The sequence below is a fragment of the Meleagris gallopavo genome, chromosome 9, assembly GCF_905368555.1.
Source record: "Meleagris gallopavo chromosome 9, MGAL_WU_HG_1.1, whole genome shotgun sequence".
NCBI classification, from domain to species: domain Eukaryota; kingdom Metazoa; phylum Chordata; class Aves; order Galliformes; family Phasianidae; genus Meleagris; species Meleagris gallopavo.
This window is the reverse complement of record NC_139412.1, coordinates 8,833,982-8,859,578: the sequence shown is the minus strand read 5'-3', so window position 1 is coordinate 8,859,578 and position 25,597 is coordinate 8,833,982. Positions and strand designations below refer to the sequence as shown.

The following is a 25,597-nucleotide window of genomic DNA, read 5'->3' as shown; positions in this document are numbered from 1 at the left end:
GTCACATCAGGTACTTTACCCTTCCTCTTTCTGCTGAAGGATTCGTGCAGCAGCGCATGAATCACACTGATACCGATCGCAGGTCAGACAAGGGAATGGAGAACAAGCTTTTCCAGTCAACTGATATGAAAGAAAAAAACAAAACTCTACAACACACACTGCATGAGAGAGTCCAGAAAGCAGAAACAAGACAGAGAGGGAAGAAGTTCAAGTAAATAGATGATGGTATTCTTTAGAAACACATGAAGTAGGAAACAGCAGCTATAATTATATAATCATAGAATTGAGTGGGAATGGATGGACCGTTAAAGGCCGTGTAATCCAACTCCCCTGCAATGAGCAGGGACACCAACATCGCCATCAGGGAGCTGAGAGCCTAGTCCAGCCTGACAGGCCTGAGTATCTCCAAGGGAGGATTGAGACTTGAAATCTTACCAGTGCCCACTAAAGAAAGATATTTGGCATCTGGGGGCTCAGATTGACCAACAGGTCACTGTGGATAGCAGGTTCCTGCATATTAAACGAACTGCAGAAGCTGCCTGCACACACGTTTGCTCCCGCCGACATGAGCTGCACTACACTGCATCAGGGAGCACAAAGGAAGATTCTGTCCTTTACTTACACTGCTCTCACTGCTGGGATCCACCTCAGCCCATAGGCTTACTAAACGTACATAACACCTAAGCTTGTTCAAAACTCAGATTTGGACTGGTTGCTTTCTGTAAGTGACAGTGCAGTGTCTTTGCATGGATTTCTTACAGAAACCACATTCAGTTACGTTATCATCCCCTTGACAAATACTGTAAGTTTGACTCCTGCATTATATCCTACTCAAAAATTACTTAACACTCTCACAAAAGCTGGTGTCTTTTGTGAGGAAATAAAGGGCAGAACTCCTATATTGAACTTGCATCTACACTTCCATCTTCCATTTAGTTAATAACCTCCTCTTATTTAGTATCATCAGAGAAACTGGGGAAACAAAGAAGAAAATGTACAGAAAACTAGAAATACCACAGCACTGACGGTGATGCACCAGTTACCACGAGGAGGGGAAAAAATTAATAAAACAAAAAAGATAACACTGAAAAGCTTCATCTTTAGGATAACACTTCTTATAACTGAAGACAAGTCAATAATTCAGTTTGTATTTTTTACTTCATTATTACAAACACTGAATACAATTCTCATGTCCTTCCTTCAAACTCCCTACTTGCTGATTTGAGGCCCAACTTTATCCTTGAGAGCATTAACTGTCTGTGGAATACTTTACGTTTATCAGTTCTGTTGTCCCTACTTTGAAAAGCAGAGAGAGGCTTCTTCCAGCAGAAAATAGCCCATCAACTCACAATGAAAAGCAATCCTTGTGAGCAAATTGAATCAGCAGTTCTGCCAAGCTCAGGGTTAAACCCTGCTTATCCCCTGACCTCTCAAGTGTAATAACAACACTCTTATAAGAGATGACCCAGTTTATTATAGGGATCCCTGGCACTTGGCCAAGCCCCTCATTATACCCACTGTCTGCAATATTTGCGATGCAAACCTAGGCTCTGTAATTGGTACAAATAATTACATTTCAGTGCATGTCCTTAGCCCGTTGTTTATTAGCACCTGCCTTTTTTCAGATCAGTTCTTATGTGTCAACTGAAAATGTCCAGACTAGGCATATTTTAAAGGCATATTCTGAAGTGAAAGCACTAGAGCTTTAATATAAATATGATGACTGTTGCATTTATAATGCAGCTGAACACTATATGTTGCTCCACACGAAAAGTTACATTTGAATTCCACTGAAGTCATCATAGAGAAGTAAGCAGGCCAGTTCTGATGCTTTGTGATTGTGTTCTAAGACCACAGTTACTTCTAGCAAATGAACCTCTTGCAACACATACTAGTCACTACCACAGAGTGTCTTGCTCAGTCACGCACCCTAGCAAACGTTGCAATTTCTTCTCCAATGACCAACACTGCATCTCTTTATAGAAATGACAGGCTAGTCTTCAGCCACCCACAACTCAAGAGTATAGAATTTCCTTTACTGTCACTAAAAAACCTTTAAAATTTTGAACTGACTTTTCCCTTAGCACTATCAGCAGAAATACCAGTCAGAGTATCCCTGAAGAGCCTGTTGTCTGTGGGCTGGTGCCCTGTGTGCACTTCTACCCAACCTAGTAGGACTCCGAGGATACACATTTCTCCCTGAGGAATTAAAAATAAATAAGGATGCAGCTGGTGGCCATAATTACCAAAATGATTTGGAGAGTTGGCTTCTGGACACAAATTTTCCCCATCTGAAATTTCCTTTGTCAGCACATGAGCAGATCAGTACCTATCACAAGACACTTCTAATCTTAAGACAAAGAAACATACCAGAAAGCCCCCAGCAAAATGGCTAGAAGTGAGGTGTTAGAACTGTTACTACCAAGTCTCATTCATAGAGCAGAAGATACAGAGAAGAATGCAATCTGCTAGCCTTCAGACAGACACGTGCTTGGATATGGACTACAAACCATTACAGCTCTTGTACCACTAGTACGCAACCTCAGATATCTGGAAGAGACTTTTTGCACCTTGTTCCACTATTTCAGTAAGCCTGATGCTTGCTCCGAGGGAGCCAGGACTAATAAATATTTCAATATTGGCATACAGTTTTAAAATAAAAAGGCTTAACTGAAGTGCACTTGGTTTTATCCCCTGCGGGTTCCCACTTTACTTTAAAAGCCACCCAGAGATACAGTTTTCGTCAGTGCACATAAGCTTACTGTGGCTGTAGTTTTCATGCGGTTTTTAGATCACATCCCAACAAGGAACTTTCTTCAGCAGTTGTACTGATGTACCCACACCATCAGTGTCCTCCACACACACCAGCTGCCAATGCCCTGTTCCCCCAGATCAGCTGGTGGCAGGACTCAGAGCATGGAGCTGGATCTGGTCCTTTACCTGATCCAAAGTGTGTGACTGTGCTCCTGTGACAGACAGAACTCTGAGCAGAACATTTTAATGCCAGTGTCTCTAGAATTTTATTGAAATTGGCTGTAATAGCCCAGTGATCTAAAATCAAAATGCAAACGTTCAGGACAGAAGCCCTCCACTTCACAGTACAGAACTCCATGTTTTTCGAAAGACATTCACATGAATAACAGAGTGATAGTTCTACACTAATATTCACTAACAGTCAGGATCATCTTTCTAGAGCATAGCTGAGCAGATCAGCAAGAGTTTCTGTAGAACTGTACAATTATTTGACTCGATGCAGCTGAAGGACAAGGAGAGGAAAACAAATTACAAGGCAGAAGATTAAAACAAATTCTGAGCATCTAAAACACAATCTTCTCTATTTTAAACAAAATACAGATCAGCCTTTTTGCTGCTTGAATGGTAGTAATTACCATAATCACAGTTCTACAACTCCATGCATTCTATTTCTGTTTTCTCATCTTCTTTCTTCAGAGGAATTTCACATTTGAAACTGAAGTTTCCTAAGAAGTAGGAGATTTTCCTCTCTTTTATTTCCTTACACCTGTGTACATGGATCAATTTTGGAGTGCCAATCCCACACCTGGCCATTACCATTTTCCTGGCCACCTATAAAAAAATAAAACTTCTGAATACCAGCCCTCAAGCCACCCAGTTCTTCGATTGCTTATCCAACTCACTCTACACAGATTCATCTATGGAGAAGTCCAACATCCCAATTTAAATCAGATAAGGGTAAATATTGCCATCAGAAGTAATTTATCTGGAATGACTGACAGAAAGGCGAATGCTTTCTGCCCTGCACAGCAAAGGAGAAGCTCCGCTTATGGTTCACTCTGTGCTGTGAAGATGGCTGCCTTGGAAGTGTACCCACTGCCTTCTCAGTCATAACATAACCTCCCTGAAGAAGCATCTACTGCAATTCATCTACTGCAATTGCTTACACCTGCATTTTCCAGTTAGGTTCATCCCCAGATGGCAGTGCAGCCTTCATAGAGCAAAAAGAGGGGGAAATAAATAAATCAATCAGTCTTGCATCCTGGTTGAAAAGGAATGGGAGAAATAAAGAGAAAAAGAAACATTCATTTACATAGGGAATTCAGAGCAAAAATGGATTGGAAAAAAATAGTTTACATTGTTAAGTAGGTGATTGAAATTACAGTTTATGGAGAGAGGCAATGCTTAAGCAGCAGCTGATGTTAATGGAAAAGCCTTCCCTTAAGTGGTCCAAATACCTAAGGCTGGAGAAATGAGAAGTTGCAGTGCTTACCTCCAAAATAAGAGTGGGAGTATGGTGTGCTGTGGGGAAAGACTGCTATACTTGAAATGCCAGAAGGAAGTGGATCCACCAACCCCTCCCCAGGAGACTCTACCCCTGGAGAGATCTCACTTGCAAACAGTGAGCAGACTGGCACAGTAACTTCCCCTGCTACAGAAGGAATCAGTCAGCAAATCTGTAGCTCATTAGGAGATAAAATGTCCCAAATATCTGCAAGAAAAGATGTCAGCTGCTCACTGAGCTGCTCATGTGCCTGCCCAAGCTTCAAGAAATTCCACACCCACGTTTTCTCTCACCCATCCCTATCATACACACACTATATACACTGAAGCCTAAGTGGCAAGCTAATTGCCCAAAGTCCATGCAAATGTTTTGTGTCTCATTAGTTTGTACATACAGAAAAGAAGAAATTGATAGGAAAAAATGTAACATTCATCATTATTATCATATTATATTATATATCATTAGCTCAATCATTATTCCCTACTGAAAAACATCTTAAGTCTGTCTGATATGAACATAAAGTGTCACAAAGTCTGAATGATAGCAAAGAACAGGTAAGTATTTTCAGAAACAAATTCCATGTTTAGAATCATTCCTAAATTATAATTTTACTGACTGTCAAAAGTTGAAGATGTCCTGCCTAAACATTATCCACTGATATTAAACTGAGGACACAAGAGGAGATTTAGTGTTACTCCCAATAACCTTGCAGTTGAGGGCTCTGCACTGGACCAGGACAGAATCTGCCACACGTGGCTGCAATCAACATCAGTAACTGCCTTCGTGCACCAGTGCTACTCATACCACACAGAGATGGAAAGCATACAGGAAGGGGCACTTTGGCACTATGGTATCATAATGAAATAAGAGTGGCAGTGTAAAAACTCACAGGTAGTTCTTGCTGCCCCACACCCTCATTGCTCCCAGCCACGCAATCCTGCTGCCTACTTAGAGCTAGTGCTCATCTGATCCCAAGTATATTCAGCTCACTAAAACCTGGAAAAATACAAACTCAGCAGAAAGAAACTCAGTGGAAGAGAGATGTATCTGACAGGTCAGATGCTTAATTTGGATTACCTTGCAAATAGATACCAGCACCAGTGTTATGGCTGGGGTGGCAGTGTACAGGGAGCGTGGGTGGAATAAAATTCCTCCTTTTCAACCGTGAAGAGTTGTGACATCACCTCAACCAGCTACTGAGACTGTACTCGAGGGCACTGACTGCCTGCTTGATGTTTGAAAAGGTCATTAAATGATAGTAGGATGGTGCCTTCCAGAAAAAGGCTACAATCTCAAGAAAACTTGTACAGGGAAGAAAAAAAAAAAAAAAAAAAAAAGATGGAATGTACAACAACAGGACTTGATATTTCCAAGAATACATTTAGATAAACTTCTCATTCCTGTACTTGATGTATTAGATCCTTGAATGGAAATATACTTACTGCTCTTTTTCTGGAACAACCTGTAATCCAAGGCACAGTAAGGTTTCCTGAAATCTGTAGAGAAGAAGGGGAAAACAGAACAGAAAACAACAGCAGCTTAGGTTGCTATGATAACAAAGTGAGCAACTTTCAGAAGACTTCAATACTGTGCATTTGGTTCTGATAACAACATTTAAGATAAACTGAGATTTAGAAGCAGAACAAAGCCACACTTAGCATTACTGTTACAGGATAAAAATAGAACTGCTTCTTCACATGAGCGTGACAACACAATGGCAATTCAGATACTAATGAACTTCTGCTATCTCAAAACTTACAGTTCAGAATACAAGTTTGCATCTCACAACTGCACAAAGCTTGGAAGATTAAGCAGACTAGAGTTAGTTACAGGCCTGATGTTTAACAGAACTGTTCTATTTATCAATTATGTCAGTTAAACTTTCAGAATAAAAAAAAAAAAAAAAATCCACCCAGACATCAGTAACTGAATTCTTCAATGTCAAATACCAAGAATTTGCAGAGTAGGAGAAAAACTAGGGACATGAGGCTAATGAAGGAAGAGGAATGGGTACGAAGGTGAAGGCTAGCTCCCTTGATTCTCACTGCTCCTCCATCATTCCCAGACGTCACACTTGTTAAAAAATAAAATAAAATCTTGTACTATTTTCCCTGGACACACGCAATGTTTTATAGCCTGGAATATTTTAGGCTTATTTAGGATTCCATGTCAGCTTCTGCTACAGACAAGCAATGCTTCAGAGAATAAACATAGCTCGAGAGATTAATCAATCCCATGTCATTACACACGTTGTACATGAGGAAACAAATCTCCTCCTGATGACTATATCAACTACACTAAAGTTTTTGTATAAGGGAAATGCTCTAATAACAAATCTTTCAGCATGGGTTTGACTGAATACAGAATACCTGGTACAGTTTGTTGTACAATACCTTCATTCTCCACGCTTTTAGCTGAGTGTTGAGGGTTACCTAATGGCAGGCTCTCATTATAGCACAAGGAGGGTTGAGGAAGAGAGCTAGAATTAAACACTTTTCCCTCCTAAGAGGAAGTCTGCATCAACTTTCATATCTAAATTATTCATTTCTTAGCAGCACACGTTTTAGAACCGAGTTACGACTATTAAAATTGGCTGTCCCACACAACAGCAGCGCATTCTGTAGTCACACAGTTGACTTTTCTGAGACTTTCCTGTTCAGCTGTTTTGTGTTTTTTCCCCTGCTAAATTAAGTACAACTTGAAGCTGATTTGGATCACATCTAACACTAGTGTATACTCTTATACCTCAGAAAAGCAACAAATTTCAAGTGGAGCTACAGAAAACAGTGCTTTTCTGTGCAAGTAAGAGGTATGGCAAAGTATTAACAGTTAACTGGAAGGCAAACACACACTAGTTCTGACAGATCTGACGTCAAATACAGTACTTCAGTGTAACTATCTGAAAGACAACATACATGGAAACATACACCGAAATCTAAAATGGCACTAAAAGTGATTTGGCAGTACAAGGTCCCTGCACAGTCTTTTCCCAGTTCACCTGTGGATTCCCTGTCCTGAACTCTCAGCACTGGGACAATTCAGCAGCCCCCCACCACCCTCAGCTGCTGTGCGTCCTGGTGGAAGTGGAGGTGGCAGGCAGTGCTCTCCCCAGCATTCCCACATGCTCTCTCTGACTACACCTCTGCAAGCATCCTTAAAGTGAACCTTAGTAATAAAGAAATAAATACTACATATCTATCTTACTATAGATATATATATACTATAGATATACTATATATATCTATCTTACTCTGCCATACTTGCTGCAAGACTTCGAATTTTTCCCTAGAAGAGCACAGGGCTAAATTATATTAACAGTGCTTCAATGTGTATAACGAAGTAATTAAAAAAACAAAACAAAACACAACACACATACTTTCAAGTATTTTTGTAGGGCTGGGGAAGGAAACTAAGGATAAATCCCTACTCAGCCCTGAGGACCAGTAAGAAGAGCCTCTCCTGCTCAATAGGCTCAACAGCAAACTAACAAAAGTTAGTAGGTTGAACAATTTGCTTAGCAAAACTGCTCAGGCATTAAAATCGATCGTTGTATTAAATTTATTTCTGGTTACACTAAGATGAATTTGATTAACCGAACCAGTAAGAAAGCTACAACTAATTGCTAATTAGATGCCCCACCAATGTACAACAGTAATCACTTCATCAAACACATATCACACGCTCCTACCTTTGAAGAAGCATCTGCTTGGATGTTTAACTACTCTCACAATCACATAACTCAAGTTTAATCTGTTATAAATTGAGGAAGATTCCCCTATGTTCAAGGGTTTTCACTGTTGGTGCTGCTCTGAAATGTGCTGTAACTCAGCAAGGAATACAGTGATCAGAAGTCAGAGCCATCATTCCTTCAAGGCAGTACAGGATCCGTCCAGCTTGCAGGACACTTTTCCTCTGCAGTTTCTACAGAACCACAACATGCCTTAAGACCACAGCTTTTATCTTCCCCTATAAGTTCTGATACTGAAAAGTGCCATCTTAGTATTTCACAGAGTGGATTGTTACAGCAACAAATGCACAATAGCAACCTTCCCAGTTCTTTCAAGGTTTAATTGTGCATAAGGGCAAAGGATGCCACAGGAAATAGGATTTCCCTCAATCCAAGGTATATTCCTAAATCCAAAGGCAAAGGGTTTGTGAAAGACTTGCACGGAAGTCAAATAGTGTAAAGACGAATTCCTTGCTTACCAAACAATAGGTACATCATTGTAACAGAGGACAAAAGCATCAAAGAAACAACAATACAGTAAGTTACAGAGACATCCCTGGTCTGATTTATACCACACTACATGGCCAGATAGAATGGTTCATGATAGGTGATATTTTATCTATAAAGAGATTCAGGCCCTACCCCAAAGTATTCCAAATCAAAATTTTTTTTGTTTTGTTTTGTTTTTTTTTTTTTAATTTCTAATGAAATTTAAAAAGAAAGAAAGAAAAAAAAAAACCATACTGACAGTTTTTCAAAAGTGAAATAAAGCGCCAAGAGCACACAGCTGGATGCATCCATACTGTATTTCATTAGGTGAAACTTTTCTCAACAGTTTCCTTAGCTGTACTTTAGCCACTTTTGCAGTTTTACAGTCCCTTTACAAAAGGGATGTGCATATTTATAGCTTTTCTTCTCCTATTAAACAGTATTTAATGAATTTTTTAAATTCAAGAACAGTAATATCAAACATTGACAGACTGTATGAGAGGAAAAGGGAGGAAGGGGAAAAAACAGCTCCTTTGAAGTATTCAGCTTATAAAAGGCCACAAGTAAGGACAAGTAAGCCAGTGTCCTATCTACTACACAGAATCCAGTGTGATTCTGTGAAGTGAGAAGGGGGCACTTACAGACTCAAAAAAACTTTCTTTCGAATTCTGACAGGATATAGGAACAAGTCAGAAAGAAGAGGGGGAAAAAAAAAAAAAAAAAAAAAGAGACAAAAACCCCCGTATATCCTATTGTTCCCTATACTAGTGAGCAACACACATTAAAAGATGATATATTTTTATATGGCTCATTTTCATGATAAATTAAAACAGAAATAGCATGCAAAAGCAATGAGTAATATAACAGCCTGCCAGTCGTAAGACTTGGATGGAAGAGTTAATCCAACCTGGCATTAATAAGGGCAAGCAACTGTACAGCACATGGATGAGGGTGTGATCCCACGTTTTGCCCTGTGCCACATGCAAAGTATGTCTGCAGAGAACCAAAGGGTACAACTGTGACATGCACTGGTAAGCCAAGCCAGGGCACAGGGCTTTAGCCTGCATCAGCAATCACAGGTCCTCATGTAAACAAAGTTTATCTATTGAATACACAAAGCCCATGCTGGTCTTGAGTATGTGACTACCCACTGCAGCCACAGGCTCAGCTACCCAGATAAAAGTGCTACCATACCACAGTCCTACCTTCACTTTTAATAGGGAATTACCTCTGCTGAAAGACATAAATCGAGCACAACTTACAGAAATACAAACCTACCACTTACTAGCTAACAAATTCCAAAGGTAACAGTACTTATCAACGACCTTGTCTTCAAGATTTGCAGACAGATAATTGACAGATTACCTGGTAATTATTTTGGTTTTGTGACAGCCTCAGTTGATTTGAAGATGTAAAATGAGGAGAAAAAGTACTTCTTGATGTATTAGCAGTGTTATATAATGTACTGGATGTATGTAATGAGGCCCGTGCAGGCAAGTGGTAGTCTCTGCTGTGATACAGCACACTGTCAGGCACGTCCCTGGCATTCACCATTTGAGAACTACAGCTCACATTTCTTCCTGGCCCAGACAAGGCTGCACTTTGGTTCTCCACTCGAACAGAACTGCTGCTTTCACAGTATCTTGAATAGCTTTGTATTTGTGCTCCCATGGATGCTAGTTCTTCTTCTCTAGCATATTCATCATCCACATCTCCAGTTTCCATCGCAATGGACAGAGAGCTGCCTTCCACTGAGCAATGCTTCTGTGCTGTGCTTCCTCCCACAATTCTTTGAGGTTGATCTGTAACCGCCAGAGAAAACACCTCGCGGATTTCCAGGTTTTGTGTGCTACAAGAAGGGTCCCTAGTGTTAGCCCTTTGTCCAGGGGGCACATGCGATGCAAGAGCTGCATGTTCTGGCTTTTGTAACCTCTGACATCCCATGAGTTCAGCTTTGCAGGGTCTGTGGCATATCATTGGTTTCTGAGGTAACACCAACTCTGCAGTTTGGACTGATGAACCACCATAGCTTTTTTTTGTGTGACTATAAATGGAGTTTGCAGAATTCAGTACACTTGTTTGTCTAGATAAAATAATAGTTTTTTCCCCTACTAATAGTGAGGCATTTTTACAGTGTGGTATTTGTCGCCCTATAGGGATGTGCTGCTGCTGAAAGTCTGTGTCACTTTTTCCTGGTAGTCTTGGAATAGAGGTTTTATGTATTTCTGCCATTGAAGCACTTGTTTGCTTGGTGGATCCCTGCCTACTGGATGAACTAGCAGGACTGTATATACCAGTAACTATTACATCGTTATTAGAAGAGGTCCAAGAAGACTGCTGGCTTTGGGACCGAGCAATATTTACCACATTTCTAACTGCTGCTTCTGGAGGTACCGAGGGAGCAGCAGGGGCAGTCCCTGGGGGAGCACCTCCAGATTCTACAGCACTCTTGCTGCTCATCTTCCTTCTTTTATTGCCAACCCACGTCTGCAAACAATAACAAACACAAGCAGTAAATAAGCAGAAAACATTAGACAATTTCAGTTTTAAGCAGATCTGATAAAATGTTGAAGTTGAGACTGTAAATCCTTAATGATTATGCAGATTCTGAACAACTCAAGGTAGAAATCCATGTCTCTCATGCTTGGGAATCATGTAGCAATACACATGAGAAGCCGTCTTGACTTCAAATCTCCAGTTTCTCAGAACCCGTGAGACTGTATCATGCCTCCTATCTCAAGGCTATCCTTAACACTAATTTCACTGTCACCCCATCACTATTTTCCCTAAATATCAGTTTTTATATTTAGCACTTTGGGATGCCAAACATTCACTGAGATATACAGCTAAATTTACTTCTAGAAAAAGGAAGATTCGGTAACCAAGTAACTGGCAGACACAACTCTCAGAACTGTCTTGACCAGAAACCGTTACTTCTTGAATTTAGGTTAAGCAGAAGAAGAAAAGAACAGGAACAACTCCTGATAAAACACTTTTGTACAATATTCAAACCTACAGAGTAATTCCTCTTCTGCCAGCTGCACAAGACAAGGTTAGTACTGGGCTTAGACTGCAACAGAAGTTTGCTATGACGGGCATTTCTGGAAGTGACAATGACCACATATAGATACTTTTTTCAAGTAGGTAACTCTTCCTCTGCTATAAGAGTTGAGCACAAGATCCTGTTGTTCTAAACACAGAGGAAAGGCTGTCATGCAAGTAACAAACTAAGGTACAGCTAAAGGAACTTAAGGGGAAATATTAACTTCAGTGTTCCAAGATAAAGAGAATTAACCTGGTGGAATCATCAGCTCTAACACTAGAAGCATAAGCACCACCTAACTGCTCCTGGGAACTTCCATGATCAGCAAGGCAGGACTTGATTCATTCTTTCAGCACAGTATGTTTGTACTGAATGTGGCAGTATAAGTAAGCAGACATAAGGGCCAAAAAACTAAAAAAAGAAATAGTCCTTTAGCATCAGCTTCTACTGGTTATTATATGTAGATACAGTGAAACAGTCATCTGTACCACTCTGGGTATCACATGCCTTGGTTTGGTTCTAGGTGTGCAGCACATCTCAGCACTGAGCAGCCCAAACGAGTTGATTTAATCAATAAACCACTTCATCCCACTACAAGGTAACAGCACTGAGTGCCCATCTCAGATTTCCACTTCATCACATGAAAGAAGGCAATATTTCTTCACATACTAACACCTGTTGGGGAAGTAAATAGATGTTCTAGAGCAAAATAAACTGCTTTGTTTTAAAGAAATATCTTGAAATCCTTGATCCACTCTACTCGTGTTCCTTGTCCAATTTTACAAAACGCCTAATTTGAAGCATGATTTATTGCATCAATCAAATCTCAGTTACTTGTTTTAGAATTCTGCTCTACAGAACCAAGTTTAAATACATGAAATTAGAGCCACAAGTCTCAAGTTATTTCCTTTTATTGCTTAAAACAAATTTAGAAGATCAAATTTATTTTTCATTATTTCTCCTCAGTCAGCAAACTTTTAAACCAGAAATTATTATTAGGGATACTGCAGATTTTGAGCCAGGAAAAGAAACACCCCCCCTGAATTTCAGATTGTCCCATAATCTACATATACACCACTGAGTGACTATCAGTAGCACTCAGCCATTAGTTTTAACCAGTTCCACCCTAAATATGACAACAAGATGTCCTCAGGAACTGCTTCAAGAGATATGAAAGAATAATGAAGCTCTAAGTGCCCTGTTACAGTCACATCTACTGTTGTGCTGAGGGGAGACCACACACCACCACCCAGATCAGTGCTCCTCAGCACTTGGTGATAACAGCTATGAAGATTGAAAGTTGGAGAACATCTGCACTTTAACTAAATACCTGCTCATACTTACTGCAAAGCCAAACAACAGTAGAAATATGCTAATATTAAATCAACAAAACCACACCATTCAAACCCTGCACAGTTCACATTCAGCTCAAGTAAATTTGAAGAGGGTAGAGGATTTTCCTAGAAGTAATCTTCCATGTTTCCTAACTTTGAAAGGCAGAGGCATTTTTTATGTATTGCAGTAATAAAACCTGCAGATGTTCCCACCAAATCATAACAGGACTTCTTTCCAACACACCTTGAGATTAGGAAAACCAGATGCAGTTCTTTGGGACACAAATCCTCACTTGGGGAATTAATTAGTTTATTTATAGAGTTATAAAATTTGAATTGTAATATACATTTACGTAATTTGTGTTTCTCTTCTATCTACAAGTGTCAGCTGCAACCTACACTTCATTCTGTTAGACAGCATCCAAGGAAGTACTAATCCTGGACCAAAAGTCTTACAGAAAAACAAAACAGCAGGCTGCTAAGAGGCAAAAAGGAGAAGTCTGAAGAAGAGAAAGGTAAGATCATAAAAAAATAAGACAAATGGTATGTTTCCATTTCAGTTCACAAGTAGGAAGAGTATACGTTACGTGAAGAAGGACTCAGCAAAGAAGACAGCTAAAGAAAAAGGCTACGACACATTATTGCAGTAAGGGTAATAGAGAAGGGAATGGTAATAGGAAGATGGAAAGTGAATGAGGAGTGCAAACAGAGGAGATACTGGCTGCCTCCTCTAAGTCCTTGAATCAGAGTAAAAATAGCAAAATAGGCACAACTACACCATCAGCAAGCAGACTCCTGTTACAGCTCTCCATCTGTGGCAGTGAGTTAGAATTCATGGGTGACTTTCAGAGCATCCTGAGCTGAGAAAGTAACTGAATATTTCCAGAGTATTCTGAGAGAGGAGAACCTAGTTAAGAATTAAGGGGCAGGAGCAGCTGTTGTATACCATACGCACGTCTAAGAAGAATTAGACTGGTCTCACTTTCTCCTCCTCAATGCCCAGTGTTGCAGCACCTACTGCTAGCTTCACTACCACTGTTATTCTTTCAGTTTATACTCCATGATTTCTATTTCTGCTCCAAGACAACAGCCATTTTATTGTTTAGTGGTTCACAAAGGGATTCTTATTTCCCTTCCCATGGGATTCATAGACTTTGGAAGAGCTCCTGTTAGCACTACTGACATTCTTCTATAAGAAAACAATGTAGTCACTGTAAATAATAATGTGTGACATGGAATATCAGTGTGGCAGCGTTTTGTATGAAAAACTGTGATATTTTTCCCCCCAAGCACATTAGGGTCATAGAAATTGCTTTACCTTAAGAATAGTTTTCTACCAACATGACCTTTCTTTAGTACAATACGCTGCACGAAGTTTCTATAGGGCAATTCCATTTGCAGTTTAATTAAGACAACACAACCAACCAACCAACAAACAAAAAAAATCAAGAAGAGACAAAAACAAAAAGACGGAAACAAACACCCCTTGTGCCACCAAGCACCTGCTTAATACAGCAATCATGCCATGACATTTCAGTCTATAAACAGGCTCACAGGATACAAATGCACATGTCATACAAGTATGAAGTCTGACTTACAGACACATAGGAAGACACTTCAGCTCTCTGAAGATATTTGGTGTAAAGGAATGAACGTGTATAACTTAAAAATAAATAACTTACAAACTTACACACAAATTTGGAAAGCCTCAGTACTTACCCTGACTACACTGAAGTCCAGTTTAGTTTCTTGTGCACACTGCAATATGAGCTGAAAGCAATTTTTACTTTGATTTGTCATTCCATTTTCATAATAACGCTGTAATATCCTTTGCTGTTCTACAGTAAATACAGAACGCAGATTCATCTAAAAATAAAAGAAGATACTCTGAAAGTTGGAATACAAACTGCAACACAGAATGCACAAGCACTTATTATGCTTGTGATAATGTTAAGCACTGACATCTTTTCCTTGTGCAATCCTCTATCAATACTTTTACATCCTTTCAAAAACAAACAAACAAAAACCCCCAAAACAGCAACACTGTTACAGTCAGTATTCCTTCCTGACAGACTCAAGTCCAGCACTACATGTTTGGAACACCACTGACAGAAATCCCTAAGAAACTATTACATTGTATTGCTAAATCCACCAGCTTCCAATTTAAGTCAAAATCTTTTACTGTCTCTTAAAATAAAAAAAAAAAAAAAAAAAGCCATTAGGCAAAACAGAGTAATAGCAGCCATTGCAGCAATACTGACAGATGTGTCCCCTCTCCTACCAAACAGATACACGATCTGAGAGAAGAATGCAGGTTACAGTCTGGCATGAGGAGTTCCCACTGACTCTGGCTTCAGCAAATCCTACACTACTGTGGCTGGTCATTCGTCCTCCTCCTGCCGTGTCAGACTTTGCAGCTGCAAGGTTGAAAAGATCAGGGACCAGAACTGGAGACAACTCAAAAAACAACCACAAACAAACAGAAAGGTTGTAGGGGGTATGGACCAGCTCCCTGCCTGGGGCAGGGGCTATGGTGGAGGCCCAAGGCAGCCTTTTCAGCAGCAGTTCAGTGGCTGTGTTAGACCAGGTATAGCTTCATGGCACATTAAAATCACACCTGAGATTGGAAATTGCAAACTGCATAATATTACCAAGTGCAAACAAATTAATACAGAAGAGATTCCATAGTGGCAAAGTGAAGTTTCACATGAGTTATATGCTCTAGGCTAACCAAATACAATCCCCTGGTTATCTATTCTGATTAGAATTACTGAAATCAGCAAGTAAAGCCCCATCACCACAACATTTCCAAAATAGGCCCTTTATTTTGTCTTAAACAAAACAGAGCCAGCTGAGACTATGCAATCCACTGTCCAGAAATAGCCCACATCTGACTTTGTGCTTCAGGGGGAGGAGGGGGAAAAAAAGCCATCACCCACAAGTTGGGTTAATATTTCAAATATTCACTTCAAAATAAGGCAGAATGAATGGAAGAATCCATACCAGAATCTTGCAGGAAAATAAAGTGGATGGGGGAACTCTTAGTAGTTACCAAGCTTTTAATTACTATTTTTGGAAATTTCAGATGGAAAGTAGTTGAGTGGAAATAGGCCTAATCCTTGCAGAACATCTAATGGAGCAAACACAGAAAATCATTAAGGGTTCAAAAGCACAAGCAAAAAACCCCAAATCCAAAGCCTAAGTCTGAAAGCATTGCCCAAAAGCTTCTTGAACTCTGGCAGCTTGGGGCTCTGAGGAGCCTGAATGTGAGTTGATTTTGATTTAATTTTGACCTGGGGCCCCAATGCAACTGGCATGGCCCACGTTACACTTCTGTGTCTACTACTCTACCACTACTTGTGGTTCTGTTTTAGAAAAAAAAGAAAAAGAAAAAAAAAGAAAAAAAAAAATCACGAATCTCAACTATTTAGATTGCATACTTAACAAAATCTCATGTGACACATGAGCTGTTCATAGCAGAGCAGGAAACAGAAATTCTCACGAAGACCTTAGATTACACAGAACAAGAGGAAGGAAATGAGCAATTACCTTAATATCAGGTGGTTAAGTCATTAGTTTCCTCCTTTTGACTTCCTAATTTCTTTGAGAAGTATTACCTGTTTAGCATCAGTTTTCATAGCTATACAGAACAAGATATTAATTCCTACATTTTCTTTAATATCAGAGTTCCCCGACTGTTAGTAGAAATACACACAAATTGGAGATAACTTAAGTGCTGACATTACCTAGCAGTAATGCAACCACATTAGTATCAAAGGAATTAGCAGCTCATACGTCTCCATAATGAATTTGGTATTATTCAGGACAGTCTGTAACGCCAAAGGATGTAATCTCCGTTTTCCAATTTGTGTACCTACAAAGTATACCAGTTTGTTTAGATTTCTCACCTTTATCTTGAACTGCAGACTCCAAGTTAGAAATCCACATGGATTCTTATCATAATTTAAATTTTAATCTTGACTCGTCAAGCTTAGAAAAGACACATTGGAGCTTTTTGGAAAACCAGGCGTCCAGCTGATGGGCAACACATTGAAACTGAAATGAGAGTTTGTTTCAGAAAAGAATGCTGTGAAATTTGTGAAATTCAGGCAGAGCAATATGCAAAGTGAAAGCCCATGAACCTTCAATAAGAGCTAGGGGTAACAAAGCCATGTTTGTAACAATTCAACATCTGCCTGCTCTGCTAATATAATGAGGCAGTTTTGGCATGCATGTTGATGTTCAAGTGACAGTGCTGCGAACAATCTATGACAAATGAAAAATTAGGTTTGCTGAATTTCCTTCACAATTGTTATGAGCCCTAAGCCAATTAACATCATTCAGCTTTCCAGCCTGGTAATCTCCCACTCCTCAATCTACAATAAGCCTACTAAGATAAAGATGTTGAACTTGATTCCCTTTCTAAACTGAATACTAATTGAAAAAAATATATATTACCAGTAGAAGCTCTTTTCTAAATGCAGTGGTTAGGGAGACATAAATGTACTCTGAGTGCTGAAGCTAGGCCCTGGGGATCTACAGCTCATAACATTAAGAATGAAGATGGGTACTGCAATGCCCTTCAGTTTCTTCAAGGCTGCTGAATATGAGCCTCGGGAAGGACAACCCTACTAACACATTTCAGCCTGTCACACTTGCTCCTCATCAGAGGAAATCAAGGTTATTTCTATGGCTGAACTTCTTTAGACAACGGTTCAGTGACTTTTCCCAAAAGTATTTACCATCTTTGCCTTCTTGTGGCAAGAGCAAGCATGAGTGAGAGGAGGGCACACAGAGGAATTAATGCCAGGTTGGCTTATGAAGTAATACTGCATTCTCTTTATGAACCATACTGGTTCATGCTTCATGAACAGCTGTGCTCCATGTGGCCATAACGACTCCATTCAGCACCTGGAATTAGGAAGCTCTCTTGGCAGCCCAAGGATACACTGGTGTCAAGTAGTACCACAAGGGAGAAAAGAGGGGATGCTCCTGTACTAACAGCTCTGTTTAGAGCAACAAAAACAAGACAAGTGTATCCAACAGCTAATTATCTGTTCTGCCATAACTGCTTCAAAGATTTTTGGGGAAAAAAAATAAAATAAAACGAGAAGCAGCAACAGAAGGAAAAAAAAAAATACATGTTTTTTGTCATTTACAACATTCGCAGACATAAAGAAGGCGTGAGATACTGAGAGTGCTGAGCCACGCAGCCTCACGAGGCAGAGCACTATGCTGACAAGGCAATTCCTCTGGATGCTGGGAAATACAAACGTACGAATATCCCTATAATTCCAAACAGAAATTCCTCTTGGACCTGAAATCGTACTTAGGAATGTTTTCAGAGTACATGACGCTACAAGTACCTGCGTAAAACATATTTACGTTATAAAACTGTCAGGGATTAACACATAGTGACAGAAAGAAACAGGTGCTTTTGGTTGCTTGCTTTCAACCCTATCATTAGTAAGAGAAGGAACACAAGAAGCAAACGGCACCGCGACAGCAACGCCCGCCCCGCGGCGCAGCAGAGGGCGGTGACGTGAACTCTGCGCATGCGCACACTCCGCCCTGCCGCTCTCCCACCCGGCTCAGCGCAGCGCGCAGGCGCCCTCCCTCAACCGGCCGCAGCCTGAACCCGCTCGCGCCGCGCTGAAGTGCGCGCACGCGCACGGAGAACCTTTCCCCGACGCACACACGGAGCGCGCCGAGCGGCCGTGCGCGTGCGCGCTTCCCCAGCGGTGGGTGCGCAGCGCCTGCCCGTGCGGGGCCGCCGGGGGAGGCGCAGTGCGCGTGCGCGGCCGAGGCGGGTCTGCGCACGAGAGCGAGACCGCGCGGCCGCCCTCCCCCACCACCAGGCCGCCGGCCCCGGGGCGCCTCCCGCCCGCCCGGCCCCTCCGCGGCGCCTCACGGGCCTGGCCCCCGGCCGCATCCCTCGGCCCCGGGACCCGGCCGCCGCCCGGCCCCGCTTACCGTGCTGCGCGGGGCCGGTCTGGGGGGCTCGGGGCTCCGGATTCAGCCGGTTTCGGCTGGGTCGGTCCCGGCGTCACACAATGAAATCAGCGCCTCCGATCATTAATTCTCATCATGATCGTGACGTCAGCGCAGACAGCGGCCAATGGGAGCGTGAGATCAGCGCCGGCCGGGACGGTGCTCGCCCCCGCCCCCCGGTCCGGGGGGGCGCCGCCGCCCTCAGCCCCTCCGCGCCCCGCGCCCGCCGGCATCCCGCCCCGAGCGGCGGCGGTGGGGGCCGGGAAGCGGCGGGTAGAGGGGTGGCGAGCGCTGGAGGGTGGCCAAACGGCATCGGCCGCACTTTGCAGCCTTCTTACTGCTGGGCAGACAGGGAGGTGTGTCCCGTAAAATCGAGAAGATGGAAAAGGAGCAGGATTTCGATTATGCGAGCATCGCGACGGTGAAGAAATAAACTTTCCGCAGCTTGAGATCAGTACGCGTACAGCTGAGAGCCCACGCGTGCGGCACGTGGCCGGGCGCCTCACAATGCCCCTCGCGCCCACCGGCGCTGCGCCGACATCACGCCGTGCCTTTGTGCCGAGCCGCGGCGCGAGGCAGCGCTGCCGGCATCGTGCGGCCCGGCCGTGTCTGCAGGGACGCCGCGGCCCCGAGGGCGGGAAGCTCGACGGCGCTCAGCCGTGCCGTGGGCTGCGTGGTGTGGCGGACGCTTGAAATCACGTCAGTCTGCTTGTATTGGTTCTGATGTAGCAGTGAGAAGCCGCGGATTCGAGGCCCTGTTGCGTTAAGAAATAACCTTCAGGCTTCCCCCTGTTGCTGTCCTGAATAGTTCACAAGTCCTGGTGTGAAACTAATGCGGTTCATTTTGTGCCGTGATGTTAATGTGGTCTCGTCAAATGTGCAGGGCAGAAACACGAGGACTGGCACTGGCAGTCAGAGAGCAGGAAAGCAGTCAATATGTGTGTACAGCTAGTTCAGTATTACAATCTATTACTCATATTTTTATAACCAATTTTTAATATATTTAACTCTGCTTTTGGCCACCGTTCTGTCTGGGTTTCCATCTAGCAACAGGCAGCTGTGTGTTCACTCACAAATAAAGGTTGTCCTTCTGGAGTACCTTTCAGTAGTTGGATAGTTGCTCATGTTCTGTCCACATTGCAATTACGTTTCCTTTACCACATTGAAAAGTCAATCCATCAATTAATAAAGCTTAATTTAGCTAAAGATTTTGTTACTGATAGTGTAGTTTTCAGCAAAGGAGTCTTTAAAAGTCTTTACTTTGGCTTCTGTCATAGCAGTAGTTGTGTGGTGCAGTTGTGTGGCCCAGCTGAAAAGATTGTGCTTTTCTGGGCCAGAGCATCCCTGTGGGCATGAGCCCCCCGTCACACTGAATTCAATGTAGTACTGAACACCCCAGTTTAATAACAGGATCTTAGGGATAATCCGTGTATTTTGAATCCTAAGTCTTGTATTATGCTGGTGCTTCCTCTAGATATGTTCTCCTTCTGGTGCCATCAACACTCTGCTTGTGAAAAGTAAATAGTGCAGTCATGAAAACACTACATCACTTCTACAGAAAACATTGATTTGGAATTTGCTATGGGATGGTTCCGGAGAAAACTGCAACGTTTTCATGTTATCTGGAATCAGGGAAACAAAAATGATGAGGCATTCTCAAAAACCATTTGAAAAAGATACAGTGATATTTGATAAAATATAGCTTATTAAACTTGTTAAATGATAAATAGTAGAAAGTACTATTTCAAAGGCTCTTTTCTGGCTAACAGTGGGCTCACAGGTGCTCCTTTCTACAGCTGATATAAAAAGCCATGGAATCATTCTTAAAGAAGACTTCAGCTGTGTATTTACATTATCAAAAGATAATACGCAGACTTGTCACCACACAAAAGATGTACAGATCCCAGTAACAGACATTTGTCTCGGTAAGAAAGGTAAGACCAATAGCTAAAGCAGAAAAATCTATATTCAGCAAGAAGAATAGCAAAAGAAAAGGAAATTTCAAAAGAAATAAAAAAAACCCTGTAATGCTAGTGTTAAGAGTGAGGTAGAAGAGGGGCACTCAGTAGTACATAGGAGTCACTTTAAAAAAGTAAACTGAACATTTAAGTTAAAAAAAAGGCAGGAGAGAGATAAACAAGCTAAAGGGCTCCTGCTATGAAAGCGCAGGGACAGGCTGGAAGCATGTTGGTGACTTTTGTTTAGAAGACTTGAAGTCAATGCTTTTACCAGAAAGCATTAAAACTCTGCAGAGCCTGAAGGGACTGCATACAGCAGCTGAGCTCCAGAAAAAACTTTGCACTATTTATGTCCTTCTCTGGTAGTGAGACTTCCCTCTCAGCGAGACAAACCTTGAGGGAAAAGCTACGACAGGATGAAATAAAACAAATATCCTTCTCTTAAAACCAGATCCATGCACTTTCTCATTATTAATAACAGACTTAAATTAACAGAGGCTGGCAAATTGGTCCAGTGGTTTGAACAGCAGCCTGGGACATAAAAGGACTCTGTACATGAGGGAATTAGCATCAAAGTGAGACTCTGATGTAGCTACTTCATATTAGCTCATTAAACTAATTAGCTCAGCTTACTGTTATTTACTTGGCTCAGTCTGGGTTGTTACTTCTGCATGGCGGAAAGAATTTCTCAGCAGGACATACACTGGGCTGAATTTGTGAGCTCTGTGGCTGCGTGTTATCTGCATTATTGGCAGCCACTGGGTGTGACTGTCACACTGTTCCCATATTGGATATGGAGTAGGTCAAGAGCCCGGTTTTGCATTCCCAGCCAGGAACCTAACTGTAAAATCACCCCGATCTTCTCATTCTCCATCCCAAGCTCATTCCTTTAGCTTTCTGCTGAGTCTGGCAAAGAACAGGAAAGCCAATGACAAACACGCAAAAAACATCAGAAACCAACAAACAAATAAACAATGCCAACCAACCCAACCAAAAAACCAACCCAGTAAGAAGAGTCTTCTCCTTGGACAGCTTTGCTCTATTCATTGGTTTCTATGCCAGATCTGGGAGTGACCTGACAGAATCAGTGGCTTTCAGTGGAAGGTGCAAACAGGATGGAAAGGAGCAGTCAAATGTTTCACCACTAAAACATGCGGTTGTACAGCATCAGCCAAAATGGGACCTCATCACTGAATTCGCCCTCTTTTCCCTAAAAGAAATGTTGAACTTGTGCTTGGGAAACTGTAATGAGTCACCACTGAACGCTGCAGTTACTCCAGTGCTCAACTGTCCTTCTCATTAGAAGTTTTTTGCTGACATTTTTACTGAATCGTCAGCTAAGTTAAATTCACAGAGCAGATCTATTGAACTTCAGGCCCAAGACTGATCACGGTAAAAAACCTGCTCACACCTTTCATTTGGTCATAACCATTTTTCTGACCAGTCTCTGAGCAGTTCCTCAACTAGGTCAGAGGCTTCGTTTCCCCAGCTTCAGTGCAAGAGCACTGACACTGCCAAGAGCACTGCCTTAGCCAAGAAGTATGACATTCGCTGCTTCATGTCTACACAAGGCTCATTATTTATCACGGGGGAAACTTAGATTGCTTTGACATGATTTATTTTTGAATCCAAGTTGCCTGCTATTCATTTACTTGTTTCCATGAATGAGTGTGCCATTCTTTTTATGTCGATGTGGTTGGCTTTGCCCAGGTGCCAGCTGCTCAGAAAACAGACCTGTGTGGTCAGGTGCCTGCCCTGTCACAGGCTCTTCTTGATGAACTGTCACTTGAAATGACAGCAGTGGTATTTCTCTGATTTACAGAAACGCTATGAAGACACACTAAAGATTGGAAAGCACAAGAGTGTAATTAAAGACCTGCTAAATAAGGGGGGTTCCTTGTGAAATAGGGAAGGAGAAATGATTACAGTGTGTAAAACTCAGTAAAAATGTTGGTGTGGAAAATTCCATGCAGACCTTTTCTGCATCCACAGACACAGCCAGCAGTAGTAGTCTTAGGAGATTTACAGTTTTCCCATCTTCTTTGAACTTGGTGTTGCCACATTAATTAAAATTAACTGTTAATCCCCACCCAGTGCGTAAACAAAACTCCCATACACTGCATCTGCAAATGTGTCCCTTATGCTAGTACGCAAAAAACAGCTGGTGCTTCTGGAAAAAAACAACCTACAGAAGAGCCTGGCTGTGTACGTATTGCAGGGATTTGTTCCACTTATTTACTCCTTGGGATATTTTTTATGAAAATCAAGAATGCCTTTGCTTTTTATTACCTTTGAGTGTTTTTCTAATGTTGAGCCATGTGAAAGATGAACTTGTGGAATACATAAAACTGTTATGTACCAAAACTGGAAAGAGAAAAGAGAAACAAGAATTTAATATTGGTCTTCTATCCATTGGTATATTTATCAAAGGCATTTTTAATAGCACAAATTTGAAAAAAAAAAAGAAGTTTTTAAATGGAAATGAAAACAAAAACAGTACGGACAGGAAGAAAAAAAGAACTGGGAAGAAAACCCATACTTTTTTCCTTCTTATCACTGCTATACAATTGACCTGTTCTTAAAAACCTTTGCAAATGAATTCTACAGTCTTCCAGACTGTGATGTGTTCTGCACAGAATCCACCAGTCTGCTGCTTCAGACCATTACTACAGAATTCCTGGAAGGAAGGGCATTCATTTTATATTTTATTTTATATTAACAGCAGGATAAGGGGAAATGGTTCTAAGTTGAGGGAGGGAAGATTTAGGTTAGGGGATTTAGGAGGAAGTTCTTTACAGAGAGAGCGGTGAGGGCTGGAACAGCTGACCAGAGAGGTTGTGGATGCCCCATCCCTGAAGGTGTTCAAGGCCAGATTGGATGGGGCCCTGGGCAGCCTGGTCTAGTATTAAATGGAGAGGTTGGTGGCCCTGCCTGTGGCAGGGGTGTTGGAGATTTGTGATCCTTGGGGTCCCTTCCAACCCTGGCCATTCTGTGATTTTCCAAAGCAATAATGCCCCACAACCAGAAAATCTTTCTGAAGCTATTCCATCTCCTTTGGATGCCTTCATTTCTTGGCTTTGCAGGCCAGAGTGCAGCTGTATGTTTTCAGTTTGATGGAACTCTTCAATCGTACTGCTTTTCAGAACATTCTGCTCCTTTCCAGTTTTCTCACATTACAGTCTTCACAGTTTTTATTTCCACTACTCAGAGTACTGTAAGTCCAATCTGCGGATGCAGAGTTACACTCTGTTCTGCCTAATCCTGCAATTCTCAATGCACTCAGCACAGCTGTTCTACGCAGTGTGTATTGTGCCCCAAGAAGGAGTGCCACTGTCTTAAAACTTTTAGTCTGCAAACTGAAAGTGTTTAAATTCTTCCTCACGTTGCATTCAGTATCTTTATTAACTCCACCATATGCCACCTTCAGGAGGCTGACTGTATGTCACACCAATACGCCTCCTGACATTTTTGGAGGTGAAAATCAGCCGTGTTTCTGAACTGGCAGTTCCCCAATTGATTATTTTTTAACAATGTTTGCTTTGCTTTTTTTTTTTCCTTTTTCTTTTTTATATTTATTGGTCTACAATACAACACATCCTTAACTGCTTTATCAAAAATACTTTCTTGTGATTTTTTCTAAAAGCCCAGCCTGGTTCCTGGACGTCCTTCTTGGGAGAGAACTCTTGTCTTTTGTAGAGAAAATTCTTGCTTTTTCAATACCATAGCACTGCATATATTTTGCAAAAAATCCATAAGATTAAATCTTATCACAAACAGCCATCACTCATTAGAAACCTATCCTCATAAGAAACATGTTTACAAAACAGTCTATTTCTGTCTTTGAGATAATAAAATTGAAGTACTGATGACTTGATGGCAAATAATTTTCTCTTTCTACTAAACCTGTCATATTGCTTTACTTACACACAGAGGGAATTGGTTAGAGGCGAATTACTTGTTTCAGGGAAGAAACCAATCATTTCAAAGCTCTGCAGGCACTTTTGTAACAATCACTTTTTGTTTAAACAATTTCTTTAAGACCTACTTGTGGTAGAATTACATTATCAATTTCGATCTCTTTTACTTCATATGTTGAGTTTTCTTTAATCTCAGTCCAGATGAAATGGAATGATGTAATATTAAAGGGAGGATTTTTTAAGAGGAAGACATGGTTACATTTCCCAATCACTGCAACTATCCACTAGTAATATAATTTGTACTATTGACTTCCTAAAAGATGCTTCTTCTTGAACAACCGTATCTAGAAAATGCCCTTTTATCTCTCTTTAGTCAGGACAGGATGCCAAATCTCCTTCAGATGCAGGCCTAGCTGCCGTCACCAGTGCTTGTTATCATCAGGCAATGCTGCTCTGGTGATGCACTTGAAAGCAGCATTTGGTGCAGAAATAGAGTCGTCTCCTTTCAAAAGCAAGATAAGAATACTGGAGCAAAGGACAAATATTTTGGAGAATATTAAAAGCCTTTTGAGTCTTATATCCTTTCTCCTACAATGGCTGACTGTAGTTGATTTGGGTTAAAGAACACACATAGAGTGATCTACTAATTTGTAATTCAAACAATCAGTGATTTAGATAGCAGAAATACAGTTTCTATCATATTTTAACGTGCCGAAGATGAGCTGTGAGAAATGGAGTTTCCTGACAGTATCAGCATAATGGTATTTGCCACATGACTGCTGGCCAGGGAACTTCTAGCTATGGAACGTGGGATATTCACTGAAACTGGCTTTCTGTTGCTGCTTTAGTCTTGTAAAATGTTTCACTTTCCTGCTGTTGG

The 25,597-nt window shown here is 41.4% G+C and overlaps 1 protein-coding gene across 5 annotated transcripts in view; it reads right to left on the bottom strand.

Annotated features, from left to right (window-relative positions):
* Positions 1-18,970, bottom strand: part of HDX (highly divergent homeobox) — a 39,683-nt gene extending 20,713 nt beyond the window's left edge. For 2 of the 5 annotated variants that reach the window (XR_014884958.1, XM_085230546.1), the window contains exons 1-5: positions 18,825-18,970; positions 16,760-16,907; positions 14,571-14,717; positions 9,840-10,961; positions 5,701-5,754 (exon numbers count right to left, since the gene is read on the bottom strand). Coding sequence is in view for 4 of the 5 variants with exons in the window: in XM_085230546.1 (XP_085086672.1) it covers positions 5,701-5,754; positions 9,840-10,961; positions 14,571-14,717 (1,323 nt within the window). In the remaining variant the exon portion in view is untranslated. The remainder of the gene's footprint in view (positions 1-5,700; positions 5,755-9,839; positions 10,962-14,570; positions 14,718-16,759; positions 16,908-18,824) is intronic. The other 3 variants (XM_085230543.1, XM_085230545.1, XM_085230544.1) reach the window with 3 other exon arrangements.
* Positions 18,971-25,597: the final 6,627 nt, after the last annotated feature.